The 22105-nt window shown below is 62.0% G+C and overlaps 2 protein-coding genes across 2 annotated transcripts; one reads left to right on the forward strand and one right to left on the reverse strand.

The window, feature by feature from the left end:
* The first annotated feature begins 2943 nt into the window (after positions 1 to 2943).
* DPP7 (dipeptidyl peptidase 7) lies at positions 2944 to 6578 on the forward strand. Its single transcript, XM_007459005.1, has 13 exons — positions 2944 to 3190; positions 3261 to 3374; positions 3460 to 3599; positions 3682 to 3845; positions 4072 to 4207; positions 4287 to 4368; positions 4461 to 4627; positions 4813 to 4873; positions 5319 to 5437; positions 5533 to 5689; positions 5830 to 5894; positions 6203 to 6273; positions 6398 to 6578. The coding sequence occupies exons 1-13, from the start codon at positions 2944 to 2946 to the stop codon at positions 6576 to 6578; spliced, it is 1704 nt and encodes a 567-aa protein (XP_007459067.1).
* A 2337-nt stretch (positions 6579 to 8915) lies between these two features.
* On the reverse strand, positions 8916 to 20266 carry MAN1B1 (mannosidase alpha class 1B member 1). Its single transcript, XM_007458954.1, is given in 13 exon segments — positions 8916 to 9119; positions 9876 to 10007; positions 10092 to 10289; positions 10832 to 10952; positions 12027 to 12217; positions 14039 to 14227; positions 14599 to 14747; positions 15473 to 15658; positions 16583 to 16692; positions 16959 to 17113; positions 18834 to 18917; positions 19614 to 19772; positions 20156 to 20266. Coding segments are annotated over 13 exon segments (1989 nt in total).
* Between the last annotated feature and the right edge of the window lie 1839 nt (positions 20267 to 22105).

Genomic DNA, 22105 nt, shown 5'->3' on the forward strand with positions numbered 1-22105 from the left:
ACATATGGGGGTTCCTCAAAAAATGAAACATAAAATTATCATATGGGCTTCCCTGGTGGCACAGTGGTTGAGAGTCCGCCTGCTGATGCAGGGGACACGGGTTCGTGTCCTGGTCTGGGAAGATCCCACATGCCGCGCAGCGGCTGGGCCCGTGAGCCATGGCCACTGAGCCTGCGCGTCCGGAGCCTGTGCTCCGCAATGGGAGAGGCCACAACAGTGAGAGGCCCGTGTACTGCCAAAGTAAATAAATAAATAAAAATAAATAAATAAAATTATCATATGATCCTGCAATCCCACTTCTGGGTATACCCCCCAAAAAATTGAAAGCAAGGTCTTGAAGAGATATTTGTATACCCAGGTTCACAGCAGCATTTTAAACAATAGCCAAGAGTTGGAAACAACCCAGGTGTCCACTGATGGATGAACGGATATGCATAATGTGGTCCATCCATACAATGAAATATTATTTACCTTTAAAAAGGAAGGAAATCCTGACACATGCTGTGACATAGATAAGCCTTGAAGATGTTATGCTCAGTGAAATAAGCCAGACACAAAAAGATAAATTCTGTATGATTCCACTTACATGAGGTATATCTAGAATAGGCAAATTCATAGAGACTGGACAATAGAGGTCACCCCAGGCTGGGGGAGGGGGAATTGGGAGTTGTTGTTTAATGAGTGAATGGTTTCTGTTTGGAAAAATGAACTAGTTTTAGAAGCAATGATGATGCATTAAAGCCAATGCATTTAGGGACTTTCCCTGGTGGTCCAGTGGTTAAGACTCCGCGCTCCCGATGCAGGGGGCCCAGGTTCTATCCCTAGTCGGGGAACTAGATCCCGCATGCCGCAACTAAAGATCCTATAGGCTGCGACTAAGACCCAGAGCAGCCAAATAAATAAATAAATAAATAAATAAAAGAATATTTGTGTTTGGGGGGGAAAAAAAGCCAATGCATTTAAATGTGGTTCAAAGTGTATAATTTAACACACACACACACACACAAATATGGCCATAACTGCAGGTGCCGCATGGGCCAGAGCTGAGAGCCCTGGGACCTACTTTGGTACCTCCCATCCATCCCCCCTCCCAACCCTTGGTTCCTGGCAGCTTTGAGGTCTAAAAAGGGCAGAGTAGGTTGTGATGAGGGACTGGGCTTGGCTCCCCAAATCTGTGGGCTGTGGAGGGGGAATCAGGCGCCAGCTTTGTCCCCAGAGTCAGTGGCCCCGGGCAGTTGGGGGAAGGGCCCTGGACCCCCCAGACATACCCGAGTGTTCAGGGTCACCAGGTGTGGCAGGACAGTCTCAGAGGGAATCAGAATGCACCTCTCTGGGCCTTTTCAGTTCCACCCCAGGCACGGAGGAGCTGCCTGGAGGGTTGGGAGGGGGGAATGTGGTGGGTCTGTGGTGGGGGTGTTGGGATCAGGCCCCTGAGCTGATAGAGGAAGAGATGCAAGTGGGAGCAGCCTGGGGAGGGGCTGCCATCCAGGGGAAGGGGCTGTGAGTCCTTGTGTCTTGTCCTGGCCCCCACCCTGAAGAGGCCGTTGGGGGCCTTCAAGTGTAGCTCTCTCAACACGGGACAGGAATCCCTAGGTGCCGGGATGGGGACCCAGGAACAGGGACACGGGAACATGGGAACCTGGGCACACAGGGACACGGAAAAGGGGGCATGGGGGTGGGCACACAGGGATGGGGACATGGGGCCGTGGGGGACACGGAGTCACAGGGATGGTGCCACAGGGACGGGGACATAGGGACGTGGGAACACGGGGACATGGGGGTGGGCACATAGGGACACGGGGATAGGGACATGGGGATGGGGACACAGGGAGGTGGGGACAGGGGGACACAGGGATGAGGACATGGGGACACGGAGACATGAGGGACATGGGGATGGGGACACAGGGACATGGGGATGGGGACAGGGGCTGTGGGATGATTGTCGTGTGGCACTGGGTGACCTCAGGGTGACTACACCCATAGGGTGGTGTCATGTGATGGACCTTGTCACCATGCTGATTGCCACAGCAACAGTCCTGGGACTGTGTGAGGGGAAGCCATGGCCCGGTTTCCTGGCTGTGGCCAGAGCCCAGGACCCCAGCCCAGCCCGGGCCGTCCCAGCACCAGACAGTCCAGGCCTGGGCAGAGCCTGGGGGTCCAGCTGGCCGGGGACAGTCTTGGGAGTGGGAATGGGTGGCTCCCCTTCCCTCTGCTGCGTGGGGCGGGGCCAACTTCCCCACCTGCTCTGGGCCTGGCTCACTGCCCCCGTCCCCAGCAGGACTGTGGTCAGCACGGCCCCACCTGTCTGGGTGACAGACAGCTTGGCCTGTCTGGCCCCTCACCGGGCCCTGGACTGGCACCGGGGGAGAGGTGGCCCTTCCGTCGTCTGGGTACTGCGGAGCCAGTGAGGGGGCTGGCCTGATGGGGAGGGGAGAGGGTCCCAGACCCCAGGCGTGGCCTCCTAGCGTTCTCCACCCCCACGAGCTGCCCAAACTCCTGCCTGGGCTCCGAGGCCCCCGCTCGCCCGCCCCCTGCCCAGCCACACGGGCCCCCACTGTTGCTCGGACAGGACAGGCCCTTCTTCCAGGGCGGCCGGCCCTCCTCGACGGAGCCCCCACCCCCGTCCTCCTAAGGCTCCCTCCCTCCCTCCCTCTCAGGGCTCGTTCTGAGCAGCTGCTCAGGAGGCGGCCTTCCCCAACCCTGCCCTTGACAGTGACCCTCCCCTGGGGCTGCCCGCTGCGGGGCCCGACCCAGGACAACGCCGCCGTGTGGCCAGGAGGCGGCTGGGCAGCGGGGCAGCCGCTTCCCGCCCGGTGCGTGTGTGGCGCGGCGCCCGGCCCTCAGCAGTGGCCGCTAGAGGACGGGTGACTGGCCAGGCACGGCCCCCGCCCCAGCACCGGGCCCTCGAGCCCGCAGCCCACTTCCCGCGCCCCCACAGCGACCATGTTCACGGTGTCACAGGAGCGCCAGAAGCTTGAGGACCCGGAAGCTGGCCGCCGGGAGGAGAGGGCAGAGCCGCTCACAGCCCCGCCCAGGCCGTCACGTGAGGGCTTCCTGCTGGTCGCGTGGCCCCGCCCACCTGACCCGAAGCTGGCGCGCCGCGTGCGCGTGAGCTCCCCGCCCCGGGCGGCCCCGACGTGGGCCCTGGCCCTGGCGCTGGCCCTGCAGCTGCGCAGCCTGGAGGCGAGGGGTGAGTGCCAGGCCGCGGGCCCCCCACCCGGCGCCCCCGGGTCCCCCGCGCTGAGCGCTGCGCCCTCCAGCCCACAGAGCCACGGACCCCGACTTTCAGGAGGCCTACTTCGAGCAGCTCCTGGACCATTTCAACTTCGAGAGGTTTGGGAACAAGACCTTCCGCCAGCGGTTCCTGCTGTCAGGTGAGGTCGCCCTGGGGGCAGTTCCTGCTGTCGGATGAGGACGCGCACCCCACGCCTCACCCGCCCCCTCGCCTCCATCCGACAGAGGAGTTCTGGAAGAGGGGCGAGGGGCCAATATTCTACTACGCGGGCAACGAGGGGGACGTGTGGTCCTTCGCCAACAACTCGGGCTTCATCCTGGAGCTGGCGGCGCAGCAGGGGGCCCTGGTCGTCTTTGCCGAGCACGTGGGTACCGGCTGGGGCTGGGGGTGGGAGTGGGGGCCAGACCGGGGCGCAGGGTCAGTGACCCCTGGTCTCCTGCCCACAGCGGTACTACGGAAAGTCTCTCCCGTTCGGTGAGCGGTCCAGGTGCCGCGGGTACACGGAGCTGCTGACGGTGGAGCAGGCCCTGGCCGACTACGCGGGGCTGCTCCGGGCGCTTCGGCAGGAACTTGGGGCCCAGGACGCCCCCGCTATCGCCTTTGGCGGGAGGTGCGTCCTTGTCTCCTTTCTCTCCCGGAACGAATGCAAGCCTGGCCCCGGCCAGAATTTCTGTGGGTATTAGAAGTTTGGGGTCCTTTGGAGGCTTGGGGTGGGGGGCTCTGAGAAAGGAGAGAGGAGGCAGGTGTCATCGCGGAGGCGCACTGGGGCCGGCGGGAGCGGGGTGCTGCAGGGGTGGTGTGGGGAGCCACCCAGCTAACCCTGCGCCCCTGCCCAGCTATGGGGGGATGCTCAGCGCCTACATGAGGATAAAGTACCCCCACCTCGTGGCGGGGGCACTGGCAGCCAGCGCACCTGTCGTCGCGGCGGCAGGCCTCGGCGACCCCTACCAGTTCTTCCGGGACGTCTCAGCAGTAAGTGAAGCCTCCGGCCCCCGACCCCTCCCCCAAGCAGCCCCGGCTGCGGGTGCAGCCACACCCTTCCTTCCTCCAGGACTTTGAGGGCCAGAGTCCCAGGTGTGCCCAGGCCGTGCGGGACGCCTTCCGGCAGATCAAGGACTTGTTCCTACAGGGAGGTGAGGAGGCCGCCCCCTGCCTCCCTGGCCCTTCCCCCTCCCCCACGTGTGCCTGAAGACTCCAAAGGCCCTTGTCCTGCTCCTCCTGGCAGCCTATGACACGGTCAGCCAGGAGTTCGGCACCTGCTGGCCACTCTCTGGCCCAGGGGACCTGACCCAACTTTTCGGGTTTGCCCGGAATGCCTTCACCGTGCTGGCCATGATGGACTACCCGTACCCTACCGACTTCGTGGGACACCTTCCTGCCAACCCCGTCAAGGTGAGGCACCCACCCCTGGCTGGCGGGAACCCGGGGAGGGCAGTGTCCTGTGGATAGGGAAGGGCCCGGCTGCCCTGGGGTGGTCAGAGCTGGCCAGCCCCAGGACCTTGCACCCACTCTGGGACCTGGGACTAGGAAGGTCTCGAGTTGGGTGGCCGGCTGAGGGGCTCTGCTGGCACCCACAGGTTGGCTGCGACCGGCTGCTGAGTGAGAGCCGGAGGATCAAGGGGCTCCGATCGTTGGCCGGTGCGTCTGCCCACCTGCCTGGGCTGGTGTCAAGCGTGAGGGGCCCAGTGTTGGCAGGGGAGCGGGTGGGCTGAGGAGTGGGCGGGCAGCAGTGAGGGCCGTACGGGGGGCGGGGAGCGCAGAAGCCTCCACTTGGCCCCTGGGGCAGGAAGTGGCCATCCCCGTCGTGGCCCAGCCTGGAGAGCGCGAACCCAAGGGCCTTCTGGGAGGTCCCCAGTGCAAAGGGCAGCACACCCCACCTCAGCCCACCCTGCTGGGAGGGGGAACATCAAGGTGGGCTGCCCAGCTGCCCTCAGCAGCCAGGACGGGAACTGATAGTACAGATCCCAGCCACTCCACTCCTCACTGGGCCCATAGGATCCCAGAGCCCCTGACACCTGCTGGACCCGTCTAAGGGGTCAGGGTGGGTGTCCAGACACCCAGCCCCAGTACCCCTCTCCCCCAGGCCTGGTGTACAACTCCTCGGGCACGGAGCCCTGCTATGACATCTACCTGCAGTACCAGGCCTGTGCCGACCCCACGGGCTGCGGCTCGGGCCCTGATGCCCAGGCCTGGGACTACCAGGTATGTGGGAGCTGGGGGCCTGGGACTGCCAGGTATGGGGTGCGACATGTGGTGTCCTGGCTCCCTGGCCTGATGGTGGTGCGGGTGTCCCGCAGGCCTGCACTGAGATCAACCTGACGTTTTCCAGCAACAATGTGTCGGACATCTTCCCTGACCTGCCCTTCACTGAAGCCCTGCGCCAGCAGTACTGCCTGGACACGTGGGGCGTATGGCTCCGGCAGGACTGGCTGCAGACCAGCTTTGGGGGAGGCGGTGAGGCTCAAGACAGGGTTGGGGGCGGCATCCTTCCCCCTGCACTGAGCTGCCTCTGTTTCCCACACTCCCTAGCCCCTGGGTCACAAATTTGGGGGGCCCCACCCGGTCCCCACCACTGCTTGCTCTGTCCGTCTCAGACCTCACAGCTGCCAGCAACATCATCTTCTCCAACGGTGACCTGGACCCCTGGGCAGGGGGAGGGGTGAGTCACGGCCAGGAAGTCCCTGCCCTGTTTGGGTCCCAGCACATCAAGGAACCTGTACCTCCTAGATTCTTCCAACCTCCATTGTTCCCTCCTCCCACTTTGTTGCTTCTTTTCCTGATTCCTGGCTCATTCATCTTCACCTTTCATTTCTAATGGGACCGTTCAGGTCTATGCAGTCACCTCAGACTCCTGCTTTAACTGCACCCCACAGGCTGGGACATGAAGCCTCCCGGCAGGTTGTGCTACAAGGCTGAGGCCCAGAGCACAGTCTGCACCCCTGACACGAGGCTCCTTCAATGATACAGATTCAGAGCAACCTGAGCGCGTCAGTCCTCGCCGTCACCATCCACGGGGGAGCGCATCACCTGGATCTCAGGTGCAGTCCTGCCTGGGGAGGGGGTGCAGTACCTGGCCTGGGCCGATGGCTGGACGTGGGTTAGGGTGGTGTGAGGCTCGGGGCCTGCCAGCCCTGCTGAGTGCCCCCCACGCCTGCTCCTCAGAGCGTCCCACCCAGAAGACCCTGCCTCTGTCGTGGAGGCGCGCAGGCTAGAGGCCACCCTCATCGGCAAGTGGGTCGAGGCAGCCAGGCATGAGCAACGGCTGCGGCTGGCACAGCACAGGGGCTCAGAGGCTGAGGGGTGCTCCCCCAGCAGGACCGGAGAGGACTTGCTGGGAGCCTGAGGCGAGTAAGGAGGGGAGGAGCCCTGGCCCAACCTCCTGAACCTGGAGCTCGGCCAGGGTGGGCAGGGCCTTGCCCGAGGGAGAGGCCGGACAAACGCTGGTGGCCTGTCAGGCATGTCCTGTCCCACGTCCTGTCCCACGTCCTGTTGAGGCCCTGGATACAGTGAACATGCTTACACCACCTCCTAAACTCAGCTGATAAATAAAGCAGAGTCCTCAGCTCCCGTCTGTCTTGGGTGACGGGGGATGCCGGCCTCTCCTGCGGTGGCCAATCCACACCACCACGACAGGCCACCCCAGTGACTGCCCACCTCCCTTCTCAGCTGTCTTCATCCTCTTTGTCCCCAGCCACTGCAGTGTCCGTCTGGGGAGCCCTGCAGCCCCCAAGTGCCCCTGCTTGGGGCCAGGCCTGGGCGGGGCCGGGGGGCAGTCTGCTTCACTCAGCGGACTCAGGCCCCACCGCGTGGGAACCCTGCTGTCCCGAGTCCCACACCCACCGCTGCCCAAGAGGCTCCTGCGCTGGGGTATGGGGGGCTGGCTGCAGGGTAGCGACAGGGAGCATCACACGCCCTCCAGCTGGGGAGGTCGTGCCAGGCAGGCAGCCACAGCCGTGAGAGGCAGGGCAAGAGGCCGACTGAGACACGGGCCCCGCACACACCTGCCGGGCACCTGCCGGGCACGGAGCCTGCAGGGCCGGTGGGCAAGTGGAGGGCGGCAACCCTGCCTGAGGGTGAGCGCACAAGTTGCGAGCGGAGGAGGGGCCACAGCGGCAGGCCAGGCCCTGCCTGACCCCGGGTCCGGTGCCTGTGTAGAGGCTTCTAGGAGTAAGAACGAAGTCTCCTCACATTTAACACGGAGAAAGGGCTGGCCTGTCCTACAGGGTCACCAGGGCCTGGGAGCTAGGGCCAGTCGAGGCCCAGGATCCTGACTTCTCCGGAAAGCTACCCCGGGGTCAGTCCTAAGGCATGGGTGCAGCCGGCTAAAGAAAAGGAGTGAGGGCTTCCGTGGTGGTGCGGTGGTTAGGAATTCGCCTGCCAATGCAGGGGACACGGGTTTGAGCCCTGGTCCGGGAAGATCCCACATGCCGCAGAGCAACTAAGCTCGTGCACCACAACTACTGAGCCTGCACTCTAGAGCCCGCGAGCCACAACTACGGAGCCTGCGTGCCGCAACTACTGAAGCCCACGCACCTAGAGCCCATGCTCTGCAACAAGAGAAGCCGCCGCAATGAGAAGCCTAAGCACCGCAACGAAGACCCAATGCAGCCAAAATTAAATAAAATAAATTTATTTTTTAAAAGAAGAGATGAAATACGTTGACCAGGCACCCTGAGAAGGAGCCCCAGGCGCGGACACCCCACATGCCAGGGAAGTGGGCAGAGCAGGTGGGGCCCGCCATGCTCACTGGCACCGGCAACCATCACAGGCATGTTCTCACCCTGGGCGCCACTGTGGCCAGCACCTGCCCCGGGAAGCTGACACTCCCAAATCTCCCCCCGGGGGCAGGGGCAAAGCTGACCTCTGGACACGTCAGACCTGACCCAAACACTGCCCCTGCCGCCCCTTCCAGTTTCACAGTTGTGATTCCAGAAACAAAGACACAGCAGGTGCCAGTTAGAACAAATGTACTTTTATCTCCACTGAAAAGTCCATCAATCAAGGCTGGCCTGGGAGCCAGTGAACTTGCCCGCCCAGCCCCGCCCAGCCCCTGCAAGGGCAAGGGGAGGATCCCTGAGTCCAACGTGTAAACACCACAGCCAGCCAGGGGCCCAGATCCCCATGAGGTCACGGATGCCCCGAGACCCCCGGGTTGGGGCGTGTTCACAGGCTGTGAGGCCCCGAGGCTGAGCTGTACCCAGGCTGTCCCCGCAGCACCTGTCTCTGATCTCATCATGGGCTCTGGGGACCCAGTGTCGCCCAGGACCCCTAGGAAGCCCTGCACAGCCAGCAGGAGGGCATTTGGGTTTCAGGAATGTACTCACGATTTGATTTTCTCAGAAGAAGGAAGAGGCTCCCCAGGTAGGCGGGGCCTCCCTAAACCACAGCGCTGATTTATTCCTACTTGTTCCTAACGGTGTCCCGATGAGAGCCAGGCAAGGAGCCCAGAACCCATGGCAGAGCACCAGAAGCCCAGCGGCCATGCCAAGCAGCTATGAGGCCCCGAAACGTCCTGGCCCAGCTGCCGCTGGCCTCTGTCATCAGCCCGGCCTGGAGCATTTCCAGCTGGCTGGGAGGACACTGCACAGCCAAGGTCAGGGCCAGGGTCTTGCCCACAGGCACCCTCCATGACAGGACTCGTCGGTCCCCCGGGCAGCACCCACTCGGGAGCCGTCCCGCCCTAGGAGGGGGCCCAGATGGGCAGGGGGTGAGCCTCCGTATTGAACACGTAAGTGTCCAGGCTGAGCAGGTCTGGGTCGTCGGAGAATAGCAGATACAGGTACTTGAGCGTCTCCCCCAGAAAGAAGCTCTCCATCTTGTCCCTGGGCTGGGGATTGCGGGGGTCCTGGACGTTGCTGATGGAAGAATAGCCGCCCGAGGGGACCTGCATGAGAGCCCAAGCCACAGCGTCACGATGCAGGCTCAGCCCTTTCAAGAGCTGCAGGCTAGAGGCCCTCCCGAGCCCCCTGCCCCACCACAGCACACACAGCCCCCCAGGGCAGGGTCTGGGGCGGTGAGGACACCAAGGCCCACAAGGGGACTGGCCGCCCCGGAGGTCAGCCATGGTTCCTCCAGGGACCCCCTGGGGGATGCCAGCAGCCTGCAAGTGACCAGATGGAAAGTGCGATCTCCAGAACCTGTATAGGTCTTGCAAAATCCCAGAGGTCACCCGAGGGGTGTACAACCCAGCACCTCACGTGCCACGGGGCAAAGACCAAGTCTCAGCTCCGCTGCGCTGGGCGCTGGGCCCTGGGCAGGGCGAGACCTTCTCTGAGCCATGGCCCCGGCCGTACGATGGGCGGCTGGGCCTGAGCACAGCGGGGGTGGCGGCGGTCACGGCACCCGTCCTGGGGAGCAGCGGCCCAGAAGTGACCTCCAGGTGGGCAAGTGCCGCCCAGGCCACACAGACAGCCCCGGAGGGACACGCTCTGTGCATCTCGGGCCGCTGCAGGGATCCTCCCCACACAGGCTGGCCCCCCGAGACAGGAGGGATGCCCTGGCCCCCTGGTCATGTACACCTTGAGGGCAGTGCTGGGCAGCTGGGCCCTCGCGGCCGGGGCGTGGCCTCCCCCGCCCAGTGCAGGCGGCAGGCGACGGCGAGGAGCTGGGGATGAGAGCCCGGCGGTGGGCGGGCCCTCACCTTCGCGTACGTGTCAAAGCTGCGCAGGATCTCCCAGCCCCAGTCCTGGTACTTGCGGTGGCCCGTGAGGCGGTACAGGTAGAACAGGCTCTCCACCGTCTCGGGCCGCAGCAGGTTGTGTCTGTCGGCGGCCTGGGGGGAACGCGGGCTCAGGATTAGCCTCGCCACGCCCCGGCCCTGGCACCCCTGAGCCGCACCGGCCCCAGCGTGGCTCACCTTGACCTGCACGTCCTTCTGGGACTTCTGGGGGTGCAGGTTGAAGTACGCGATTTCGGGGCTCAGCCCCGTCTCCATCTGGCGGTTCATCTGGTAGCAGGTGTCCATGAGCTCCTGGGCCAGCTCCATGTGGTCGGCGGGCAGGCCGTGGTGGGCGCCCAGAGCTAGCGTCCCCGGCAGGAAGCACACCAGGTGGTCCTGGAATCAGAGGGTCACCTCACCACCGTGGACCTGCGGCCTCACGGGTTCCACACGGGTCCGGCGTTATCAGGCCTCCCATGTTCCCAGGAGCCAACAGGCCTGAGTGCCGGCAGGGCTCCAACAGGGGACTGAACTGCAGGCCACACACCGGGGCCCCACGTGCGCAGGGCAGAAGCTGCTAGAAGGACCACCACCTCCCAGGAAGCACATGCTGACCCGGGTCTCCCTCACCTCCTGCCCCAAACGGCCAATGGAGCACCAGCTGCAGGAGGGCGGGGGAAGGGGGGCTGGGGGCAGGGGTCCCCCGGAGCATGGGAGGCAGGGCTTGGAGCAGGGGAGGGGCCCTGGCACCACACAGACCTCAGCTCCCCGTCACAGGACAGCCCAGGCCACGCAGCCCGCGTCCACTCGGGACGGCTCACACTCCGTGGCCAGAATCGCATGGTTCCCTCCGACGTCCAGAGTCTCAGAGCCATCCAATGTCAAGGACAAAGGGCAGAGCCCCAAGACCCCACTCGGCCGCGTCAGACCAGGCTCACCATCTTAGCGCTGAAGCGGCCGTGGGCGAGTTCCCCCACGAAGGTCAGCTTGCCGGGTTCAGATCTGTGCAGCAGGTGCTTTCTGATTCCCTCCACGGCTTCGAGGTAGTCTTCCAGTAGCCTGTGCAGACCAGCGGGGCCCGTGTGCTCAGGCCAGGCGGGCACACAGCCCCTGTGTTCCGGGAAAGGGCACGACCCTGAGCTCCCGTCCCCATTCTCGCGGCTGCCCTGTCTGGGGTGGTTCCCTGCCAGTCTCCGCGTGGAGGCCTGTGTCAGCCCCGTGGGCTTCTGCCCCTGCCCCTCACCAGGGCCCGTGCCTCCCAACCAGCCCCAAGGGGCCACCAGAGACCAGTCTCTGCCGAGCCCCTGGCCCCGACGCGCTCAGCCCGGTTCTCTGAACCAGCCCGCGGGCTCCCCGGTTGGTGACACCCTCGTCTCACCCGTGGGTGACAGCCTGGGGCTGCGTCTGCCCCTGATCCTGGGTCACTGTCACCCCTGGGCCTGAGACTCGAGGGTTAATCTCTATTTTCCAAACTTGACAAGGAGCTACGGCTGTTCCCCGGGAAAGCATGCGTTTTCAGGGTCACGGCGCTAAGCTCGAGGAGGCCCAGGTGGCCCCGGTCGCCTGCCGCGGGAGCGGACGCCAGCAGGGCGGCCACAGGCCCGAGGAAGACCCCGGCTGCCCAGCACTGATGAGCCGTGGACCCCAGCGGCCGGCCAGGCCCTGGCTCTGCACACAGGCTGTGAGGAGAGACCCGCCCCGCGGATGGGCCCGGGCACAGCTGGCGCGGTCACTGTCACCCCTGGGCCTGAGACTCGAGGGTTAATCTCTATTTTCCAAACTTGACAAGGAGCTACGGCTGTTCCCCGGGAAAGCATGCGTTTTCAGGGTCACGGCGCTAAGCTCGAGGAGGCCCAGGTGGCCCCGGTCGCCTGCCGCGGGAGCGGACGCCAGCAGGGCGGCCACAGGCCCGAGGAAGACCCCGGCTGCCCAGCACTGATGAGCCGTGGACCCCAGCGGCCGGCCAGGCCCTGGCTCTGCACACAGGCTGTGAGGAGAGACCCGCCCCGCGGATGGGCCCGGGCCCAGCTGGCGCGGCTGCCGGCCCCCCCCACCCCGAGAGCTGTGAGACGGGCGCCCCCCCCGAGAGCTGCGAGACGGGCCCCCCCCCGAGAGCTGCGAGACGGGCCTCACTGGGTCTCTTTCTTCCCGCCCTGGATCCACTGCTTCAGCAGGTACTCGTAGTAGCTGTCGGCCCTGGCGCCCAGGGTGAACACGCCCAGGTGCGTGAAGAGCCCGCTGCTCGTGCTGATGAACATGGGCACCAGCCCGTCCTGCTTCCCGCGCAGGGAGTGCACGCGCCGGGTCACCTCCTCCACGGCCTCCTGGGGCAGAGGAGGGCAGGGCAGTGAGCAGGGCGGGCTGCACAGAGGGCTGCGCTCCCTGGATGCTGTCGCCCCGACGGGCCCGACCACAGGGCTGAACCCACCCTCGCCACGTTTCCCAGCCCCCACCCTCGGGGGACATCTTAGGAGCAAGTGGCTGCCGTAGCGCGTGTATGCGTCCTGACAACGTGCACACGACCCCTTCAGTCTGCCGATGGGCAAGGGACCTGACGGTGCCCTTATACACAGAAGATACGCAGCAGCCCAACACGCAAACTCAGAAGACGAACCACTGATTGTCAGAAAAGTCGATCCGGCAAGACACAATCACCCGCTCACTAAGAGGCACAAGTATGGCTGGACAACACACGAGGACGTCTGTGCAGGACGGGACCCGACAGGAGCCGTGTCGTCAAGATCCCCAGTGGGACACAGACCAAAGCTCAGCAGGTGACCGTCCAGACACACGGTCAACCCACACGATGAAACCTGTCTGCGCTTGGAAAGGAAGGATTCTGACCGGTCCTACAACCTTGAGGACACCATGCTCACTCACGCCCAGACTGTAGTCACTGCAGGAGGGGCACGAACTGACCAGAATGGGGCCCGAGCCAGAGCCCAGCCCTGTGCAGCTGCCACGGGGGGTCGGCAAGCAGTGCTGGGTTCAATCTGGGTGAGGAATTTTTCTGGAATTACATGACGATGACGGTCACAAACACGCGAGTACATGCAACGCACACAGAAGAAGACAGGATTTCTCGATATATAAACTAAATCTCAATTAAAAACAAAAGGGAAGGCATCCCTGGTGGTGCAGTTTGAGAGTCCGCCTGCCGATGCAGGGGACATGGGTTCGAGCCCTGGTCCGGGAAATCCCACATGGCGGCGGAGCAACTAAGCCCGTGTGCCACACCTACTGAGTCTGTGCTCTAGAGCCCTGCAGCCACAACTGCTGAGCCCTGCAGCCACAACCACTGAAGCCTGCATGCCTAGAACCCATGCTCTGCAACAGGAGAAGCCACCACAGTAAGAAACCCATGCACTGCTATGAAGACCCAACACAACGAAAAAATAAGTATTTAATTAATTTAAAAAATTAAAACAAATAAAATGCCACCGTTAAAAAAAAAAAGAGGGGGAGAAAAAAAGCTGAAGGAATAGAATCAACCTTAGAGAAAGGCCCACAAGCAGAGACATCGTCCACAGGAGGGGCCCTGCCTGAGGCAGGCGAGAAGACACTGCTAGAGGCAATAACACACAGAGAGCCAAGAACAAAAACCACGAGTCAGCCCTCCGTTCCACGTGCACCTGCTGGTCCCACCACACAGCAGGAGCCATGCCAGCAACACCCGCTCCAGCCGCCCGCCCAGGACAGACATGTGCGTGGGCACAGTCCAGGTGCCACAGCTGGGACGACCACGGTGTCATCTGCACTGAACTGGCTACAAAACCCAGTGACTCCACACATCCCACGGCAGCAGCCACCCTCGCTGGCTCAGAAGAGTCCCGGACAACAGTAGGTGGACCCGGGGCCACGCAGAGCACCACACGACAAGACGTCCACTGCCAGGACCCTAAGGACACGGGTCTGCACGGGGGTGGGGCCGGGCAGAGGACTCACCCTCCAGTCAATGCCTTTCATGCCTGCACCTCTGATATCACGAGATAATGGGATTCACCAGGAAAAACGTAGGACAAAACCAAAAACGACGCTGGTCTCAGGCCCCAGATCAATGACCACAAAGACCTGCACCCACCCCACCGAAGCAGAGACAGCCCCGCCGCAAACCCGCTCCAGCTGGAAGCACAGCCCCTCCGTACCTGAAATTTCTTAACTCCCGTGAGACGAGAGAGCTCTCGGAACTCCAGCTGAATGCTTGTCACCTCGGCCACCGTGCTGTCAGAGGTCCAACGCGGTGGGTGGGCGACTCCAGTGCCAATGTTTACGTCGGAGTACGGGATCTTAGAGGGTGTTTGGAACGCAGGCATTAACCGATTTCCAAAGTCCTCCTGATACACAACACAGCGATGAGTCAATGATTCCTGTCCCAGAGTGGCCTGTCTCCATGGCATGACACTAACCTGTCACCCGTTTCCATCTAATCCAGTGGAGAGATGAGTTTGCTGGCTTCATGTGGCCCCACCCCTGAAGAGCTGCAAAAACCGAGCTGGACTCAACCAGCTCTGAATGACCATGCCTGCAGGCAGCGGGGCCACTTCAGCCACGCACGTGCACGGAAACAGACTCGAGCGCGTGGAGGGGAGCGCAGACTGCAAACGATGCCTCCCCGCCCTGATCCCACGAGAAAAGGACCGACTGTGCAGCACTCGAGACCCCAGTGCCCCCAGGACGTGAGCCGACCTGGTGCCGGGACACTCACGGCCTTTTCCAGAAAGAGGACATCCCCGGACAAGTGGAAGGCGCTCAGGAGACCCCCCAGGATACGGATGGTGCTCTCAAACAGGTTGACGTCCACATTTTTCTGAAATAATAACCTCTGGGACACCCACTTCCTGGCTTCTTCAAATTCTATCACATGAAACAGCAGAGATACAGGAACAAATTAACAGTCCAAGCGTTTCCCTGACTGCTCCCTCTGGGGCCACATGCATCCCCTGCAGGGTTTCAACGTCACTTCCTAGTGCAAGAGGGGACCCTGAAGGCTTCCAATCCCCCCAAAAAAATCGAGCCAGTTTGCAGCTGGGGGAAGGCCATGCAGCACGAGGTCAAGTGCTCGACAATCACAGCCACGCTACAGAGGACCACGAGGGTGAGTGAGTGGCAGGCGGTCTTCAGCCCAATCAGAAAACTTAAAGCAGTTGTTTAAAATGCCAGTTTAGAAACACCTAGAGACACACCATCCCAACTTAGCCCCATCTGCGCGGCACAGGAGGACATTAGGGAGAGATTCGGGGCGCTGGCAGCTTCGTCAGATCACGTGTCACCTCCCACCACCGGGCCCCGCCTGACTGCAACAGAAACACGGGCTGGGAACGCCCCTGGAAGCCCGCCTACAGCCTCACTCAGCTCTGGGCAGGGGGCGCAGGGGACGCTTGTCCTGAGCATCCCCAGGCCGCCTGGACGTGAGGGGACAAAGGAACTGCCCACGGCCAGCACGGCCACCCTGGCACCCAGGATGAGGGGAGGCGCAGCCCAGCGGGACACGGCGCGTGGACACCTCCCAGGCCAGGCTCGCTCGGGCCTGAGGGTCACGCACGAGAGCTCGGCCCCCCATGCTAGGGATGAGCAGATACCTTTCTTCAGACCCAAAATCCACATGGTGTCCAGGGCATCGATCAGCGTGAGGCCGAGGCCGAACCACTCGCTGAAGGACTTGGACACGGGCTTCAGCTCGTCGTGGCCCCAGGCGAACTTGCGGTATCCGGCCCACGCGTGGCGGAAAGCGGCGACCACAGCCTTCTGGCGCTCGTTCTGCGAGGCTGCGAGGAGGGAAGCGGGGCGTGGGCGCCCGGACAGAGCTGTCCTGCGGCCCCTCGGCAAGGGAGGCAGACGGGGGGCACTGTGGGCTGCAGTGAAGGTCTGAGCAGGACCCGCTGCCTGGCCCAGGCCCATCTGCCTCCACCAGAGCCCGGTGGGGACCACCGGGGGGCAGTGAACACTCGCAGAGCAAAGGATCGGAGACCGCGGGACCACTACGGCTGCGATGTGCAGTCTGGTTTGGGGACATCAAACGTGACAGGCGCTGGTGACCCGGACAAAAATACCTCGTCTGGTGGTGCCACGTCCTGCCCGATCAGCTGCGGGCACTTCCAACGGGGACAAAACGGGGAGCAGACACCACCAAGGCCACTCCGACACTCCCCAGGGCGCCCTCGGGGCACATCCAGAGGCTGCTTCCCGCCACACGCGGGGGGACCACGTGCACACACGGGGCTACCGTGCAGGGGAACACGTGTGTCCACAGCTTCACCACATGTCCCGTCAGTGTCGACACCCACGGCTCTGCCGTCCATTTCTAACCCCACACAGTCACCCCGTGTCCCCACGTGCGTGGCCACGAGTCCCCACTCCGGGCTCTCTTGTCCTCCCTGGGGGCTCCAGCACCGAGAGCAGAGGGTCCCGGCGGGGACCCAGACTCAGTTCTCCTGTCCATGGAATGGGAACAGGACAGACTGACCCCTCAAGGAGCCACATGAAGACCGCAGCACCCAAGGCCCCTGGCTGCCCGGACACAGGCGGGAAACGAGCCTCCCGCACACACGTTCCTGTGTGGCTGCAGCGCTGGACACTGGACGACAGCCGCCAAGGAGCCCCCCGCCGCCCCGCCGCTCTTGTGCGTGTCCACACGTGCCCTCCCTCAGAGTGCCCGGGGGAGGCCCGAGAAGGCGCAGGCGGGACCTTACCTGGACTGTTCCTCATCCTGAGAGCCTGTGGGGAAGGCCTGGGGGCGGCCTCTGCCTTTCTCAGAGGGAGCTGGGGGCCCTGCTCCGGTTCAGTCCCTATGCCCCTCCAGCTGCAGCGGGAGTAGAGAGAGCGCTCAGGGCAGGGGCAGAGGTGCTGAGGCCCTGAGGTCGAGGTCGAGGTCGAGGTCGCAGCTGAGCTGGGCTCAGACTGGGCCTCCACGCCCTCCCACCCCCCACGGGGCACACACTGTCTGCGAGGAACAGGAACCAGAAGGCGCATTATGCGTCAGGCTGGTTCTCTGTTTTCCAGAAAAAGAAACACCACAGAGACTGCCTGACGGCCTCTGCGTCCCCATTCAGTCCATCTCTGCTGTACCTGACGCGGCTTCCCTGCGCATCGTCTTCCCAGCGAGCCTCGCCAGCTGCCTCTGCCCTCCTCTGGGCCTCATCCTGCCTCCTGTCCTTGGTGTCTCCATCGGGGGCTCTAATCTGCAGGTTGGGTGGTCCCCGTCGGAAATGCCTTGGAGGCTTCTGGACAGACACGAGAAGAGACAAGAATCACTTGTGAAATGATTCAATCGTCCATCTGGGACGCTGCCCCCGTCTGACCCGGCCCCGTGCAAGGAGCACTGTGGACTGGCGGAGCAGCTGCAATTACCCAGAGGAAATTGTTTTCATTTTTCGTATGACGGGCAGCTCTGGGAGGAGCCCCTTACTCGCCAGCTCCTGGCCCTGACTACCCGGCTGGAGGCTCTGCCAACGGGCAAGTGCCACCCTGGACAGCAGGTTAATCCCCTGGCAGGGACGTTTCCGGGTGTCAGACCCTGAGGGTAGCAGGGCCGGCAGGGTGAGAGCCAGCACGGCCCCATGGATGGAGCCGCAGACACCACTGTCGCAGGCCCGCGCCCGGACTCCCCAGCTTCATCTTTGGAAGGGCATGGCAGAGGTGGCCGGTCAGTGACAGAGCACTGCGGGGAGGGCAGCGCCCCTCCTGGCTCCCAGCCAGCCCTGACCAGTGCGCGTGACTGGCAACTCCTCCAGGACGTGAGGACGCTGAGTTGTGAATGGAAAAGTCTCTGCTTTTCAGCATTCATGGAAACCTTGCTGGCGGATCCTGGAAGACATTCTCCTTCCAAGGATTCAAACCCCACCAAGCTGGGCCCCCCTGGTCAAGGGCGCAGGTCTGGCTGAAACAAGGCTGCGTCTTCGCTCAAACAGCTCCTGGGAGTGCTGGCGTCTGAGCAGGAGAGAAGGTCCGAGCGGCCTTCAGGTGCACAGCGACCCCAGGACTTGTGCCAGAGGAGACACGGGTATTCAGCCCCTCATGTCCAGCCCCTCACATCCAGCCCCTCCTAGACACCAGAGACGGGGTCGTGGACGCCGAAGTGTGGGAAGGTGTCTTTCAGTGGGGAAAGTGCCGCATTCTGCTTTCACAGGACTGTGAAGGTCAGCAGGCAAAAGAGCAGCCACAGAAGTGGAAGAATGAATGCTCATGGCTCCAAAGGAGAAATTCCCTCTTTTACCCACAGACTCTCCAGTGAGACACGGGGAGAACGGCCACCTGTGTCTCCCCAAGGCAGCCCTGCAGGGGTGTGAGGCCAGCACCTGTCCCAGGATCCTCTCCCTGGGGGGCCCTCGGCGCACATGGACGGACACCCCAACCTGCAGTGGAGGGTGTCCCCAGGTGCAGAGCGCCCCGAGTTCTCCAAGGCCATCCCCCCAGGAGCCACTGCCCTTTGCAGGGGACTTTCCCTGGCTCTCTGGCTGCCCAGACTGCCCTCTAGTCTCCACGTCCTCCCCCACCCCGGAAGGCACCCCAGGGCTAGGCCTCGCCCCTCCCTCCCCCTTTCTGGACAGCAGGCACCACGCACCTGCGTACTCCCAAACCTCTCTCCCAGGCCCCGACTGACGCTCGGGCCCCCAGCAACTCGGTCTGGGCAGGTCCAGAGCGAAGCGCCCGCCTGAGTGTCCCCCGCCAGTAGCTCCCAGAGAAAAGGGATGGGTCTCGTTCACACCTACCAAGGATCCGGCACGGCAGATGCACAAAGAAGACAAAGGACAGAATGGCCTGCTTCCTTTCCCCCTGCCTCCTTCATCCAACCAGCCCAGAGTAAGGAGCGTGAGGTTAAAACCTCAAAGAAATGGTAAGAAACAGAACCCTCCCCAGACTGTCTGAAACAGCACGTACTGTTCCGAAGTGCTTCTGGCACGGGCCCGGGTTACAACTCCACGTATGGTTTATTCAAAATACCTGAGGTGATGCTCCCGCGAAGCTTTCCGGGTTCTCAGCTGCTCTCCGAGGAGCTGGCAAGACGGGTGGATTTGCGGGTCTCATCTTCGGCCCTTCTGCCGAACTGCTGCCCACGGCTAAACAAGAGAATCTACTTTATCTCAAATTCACCACAAAGCCTGGAGAACATTGAACGTGCACTCGAGACAGCATCCACACAGCTATGACTCTGTGTAAAAGGACGCGGTGGGACCTCCGAAGAGGGCAGTTCAAGCAATTCAAGAATGGCCAAAGGGAATCAAACCTTTTCCAAAGCACCTGGCAGTTTCCGTCCTTATCCCCACCCACATCCCCCTTGCTCTGCCTTTATGATTCCCGTTTCGGGAAGGGCACAAGGTGGCACAAGGTGGCACACGGGCCGTTCGCAGGAGCAAAACCTACAGCAGCGCTTTAGCCTTCCTCCTCGAAGAAGCCATCCTAGAGCAATTCAGAAGGGACCCTGCTCCTCCTCTCTGGACCCTGCCCGGCCCTTCCCAGCTCCCGGTAGCGCGTGTGAGGAATCCACGCAACGCGTTCGGACTCAGCATTCAGCCTCAGGACCTGAATCTCACTGTGAGACAGAGAGGGTGAGATGCCGGTCCTCACAGCAGACATTTGGGAAACAGTCACACAACCTCAAATTAACAGCCACCTCCTAGCCGAGGCCTGGGAACACGCTAGGCTTCTCTGTATTTCGACTTCCTGCCAATGTGTCGACGTCTATGCCTCCTGCAGCTGCGAGACAGCGCTGCTGCCGCTTACTCCGCCCTCAGGAACCCCCACGGATCACTGCGGAATCGTGGAGCTGGTACCTTTCCACTCGTCGGCCACACTGATGTAGGACAGGAGGCCGCAGAGCATCAGGAACGCCAGCAGGAAGAGGACCACGTTCCGCTGTAACCTCGACAGCTGCTTCCATTTCTGAGAGAGACAGACAATGACACTTTTTACTGAAAGAAGCACAGCTGGAAATCTCTCGCACTGTGACACACTCCGTGGGGACGACGAGGAATTCCGGAGGCCCAGCGTGGGCTCTGCTGCTTTTGAACCGGAGGTAGCTGCCTCTCGGCAGGGGCCGCAGGCTGGGATGATACTGCTGCAGACGACACACCGCACGGGCCCGCGTTCGAGAATGCAAACCCACGCGGAGACCGTTTCTGGCTGACACGTGGGCAGCGGGGAAAGACCGGCAGCCCGCGTGTGCTGGCTCAGGCTCCGCCGGCCTCGCCGCGGCCCTGCAGCCCGACACCCCGGGAGCCGCGTTCGTGCGCTCGCCCCGGGGAGGCCCCCAGGCCGCCCCTCACCCGCCAGAACGAGCGCCGCCTCAGGCCCTGGCCGCCGTCGTAGCTCCGGCCGGGGCTCAGCGTCACCGAGATGAAGTCCCGACGCGGCGGCAGCGGCGGCGGCGGATACATGACAGCGGCAGCGGGCCGGGGAGCCTCGCCCTCCGGCGTCGTCAGGAGGCCCGGCTCCGAGCTGGGCAGTGAGGCCGGCAGGTCCGACGCCGGTAGGCGGCCATCGCGGCGCCGTCGACTCCCCGCCCATCGCTCTGAGCCAATGCGCCTTTGCCGCGCCCTCGGAGTCCCACTGCGCCTGCGCCCGCCGTCGCTGCTCCTGCGTGCGGGCTTACATCCCACGGCGCGCCTCCGTGCGTGCGCGGTGACGTCACGCCCACCCCGCTCGCTCCTGCGCACATCTCGCTGGTGTGGCTGCGCCGCCGGTGGGGTTTCTGCTCGAGCCGGTTCCCCTGGGATTTCCCTGTCGTTGCGCCCCCGCGCGGCTTCCCCAGGGCCTGTGGGCCGTGGGATGGGCCGGGCCTTCTCGGGCTGGCGCTGACACCGGGCAGCTGTGCCACCGCTCCGCCCTGTCGGCGGGGTGCCTCTGGACCCCAGGTCTCGACCTCGCCCTCCCGCACCAGGTGGATTTGACCCGGGTGCCTGCCCCAGAGCCTGGAGGGGCTGGGGCCTTGGGGGGGCCGGGGTCAGCGAGAGGTGAACCTGATGGCTTACCAGGAGACGATGTGTCATCGGCCCGCCAGTTTAAAACACAGAACCAAACACCCCGTCTCCTCGATGACTCGGAGCAAGTGAGTTCCTGGGGGGGGGGGGGGGGGGGGGGGGCCCGTTGCAGAGTAAGAGGCTCTGGGAGTTTTCATCCATGGACCTATCAACCTTAAAAATAGCTGGCTATTTAATCAGCAAAATGAGTTTGTTCAAGAATGGCAGAGGAATTGCAGTTAACGGTGTGCAAATATAGCCTGTAATCGCCATGTCCAGAGACCAGGGAAAGCAATAGTACTTTACAGAGAAAAAAGGGAAGTTGGGAAGGGCTGCTTTGTATGAAAGTCCACTGGAGGTGGGGCTTAGTGTTAGGTTTGGGGAAGTTCAGAATGCCATGAAGCCTATCTGGATCCTAATGCGTCCTTGTTCCGAGATCCGGTGACCTAAATAGCGATCCTGAGTTTGAACAACTGCAGTTTTTCCTTGGAGGCTTTAATGCTCCTTTGAAACCAAAAGTTTTAGCAGTTGGATGATGTCTTCCTGTGAAGAGGTTTGAGGAGGTGAGCAGAGCAGATAATCATCCACATACTGTAATAAAGTAGAGCCTGCAGGAATCATAGCATCCACATCAGCCTTTAAGCCTGTGAAAAGTAAGAAGGAATTTCAGTGAAACCTTGGGGCAATAATGTCCAGATGTATTGTCCTTCCCAAGTGAAGGCTGAAAAGGTCTCAGTTAGCCTTATCAGCTGGAATTCAGGCACACCTTGTTTTATTGTACTTTGGTTTATTGCACTTTGCAGATCTTGTGTTTTTTTCAAATTTAAGGTTTGTGGCAACCCTACATCCAGCAAGTCTGTGGGCACCATTTTTCCAACCGCATTTGTTCACTTCCTGTCTCTGTGTCACATTTTGGTAATTCTTGGAATTTTTCAAACATTTTCATTACTATTATATTTGTTACGGTGATCTGTGGTCAGTGATCTTTGATGTTACTATTGCGAAATATTAGAACTTGCTGAAGCCTCATGATGGTTAGCATTTTTTGGAATAAAGTATTTTTAAGTTAAGGTACATATATTGTTTTTTAGACACAATGCTATTGCACATTTAATAAACTGCTTTAGAGTATGAACACAACTTTTATATGCACTGGGACCCAAGTATTCATGTGACTTGCTTTATTGTGATACTCGCTTTTTTGTAATGGTCTAGAACCAAACCTGCAATATCTCTGAGGTGTGCCTGTACCAAAGC

This window comes from Lipotes vexillifer, unplaced genomic scaffold (assembly GCF_000442215.2).
Source record: "Lipotes vexillifer unplaced genomic scaffold, Lipotes_vexillifer_v1.1 scaffold636, whole genome shotgun sequence".
NCBI classification, from domain to species: Eukaryota; Metazoa; Chordata; class Mammalia; order Artiodactyla; family Lipotidae; genus Lipotes; species Lipotes vexillifer.

Bases quoted from the DNA above. Each gene is read 5' to 3' on its own strand.
- DPP7 (XM_007459005.1), top strand. From the start codon at position 2,944: ATGTTCACGGTGTCACAGGAGCGCCAGAAGCTTGAGGACCCGGAAGCT. The intron at 4,628-4,812 runs GTGAGGCACCCA...TGGCACCCACAG, and splicing joins TTCCTGCCAACCCCGTCAAG to GTTGGCTGCGACCGGCTGCT. The intron at 5,690-5,829 runs GTGAGGCTCAAG...TGTCCGTCTCAG, and splicing joins GACCAGCTTTGGGGGAGGCG to ACCTCACAGCTGCCAGCAAC.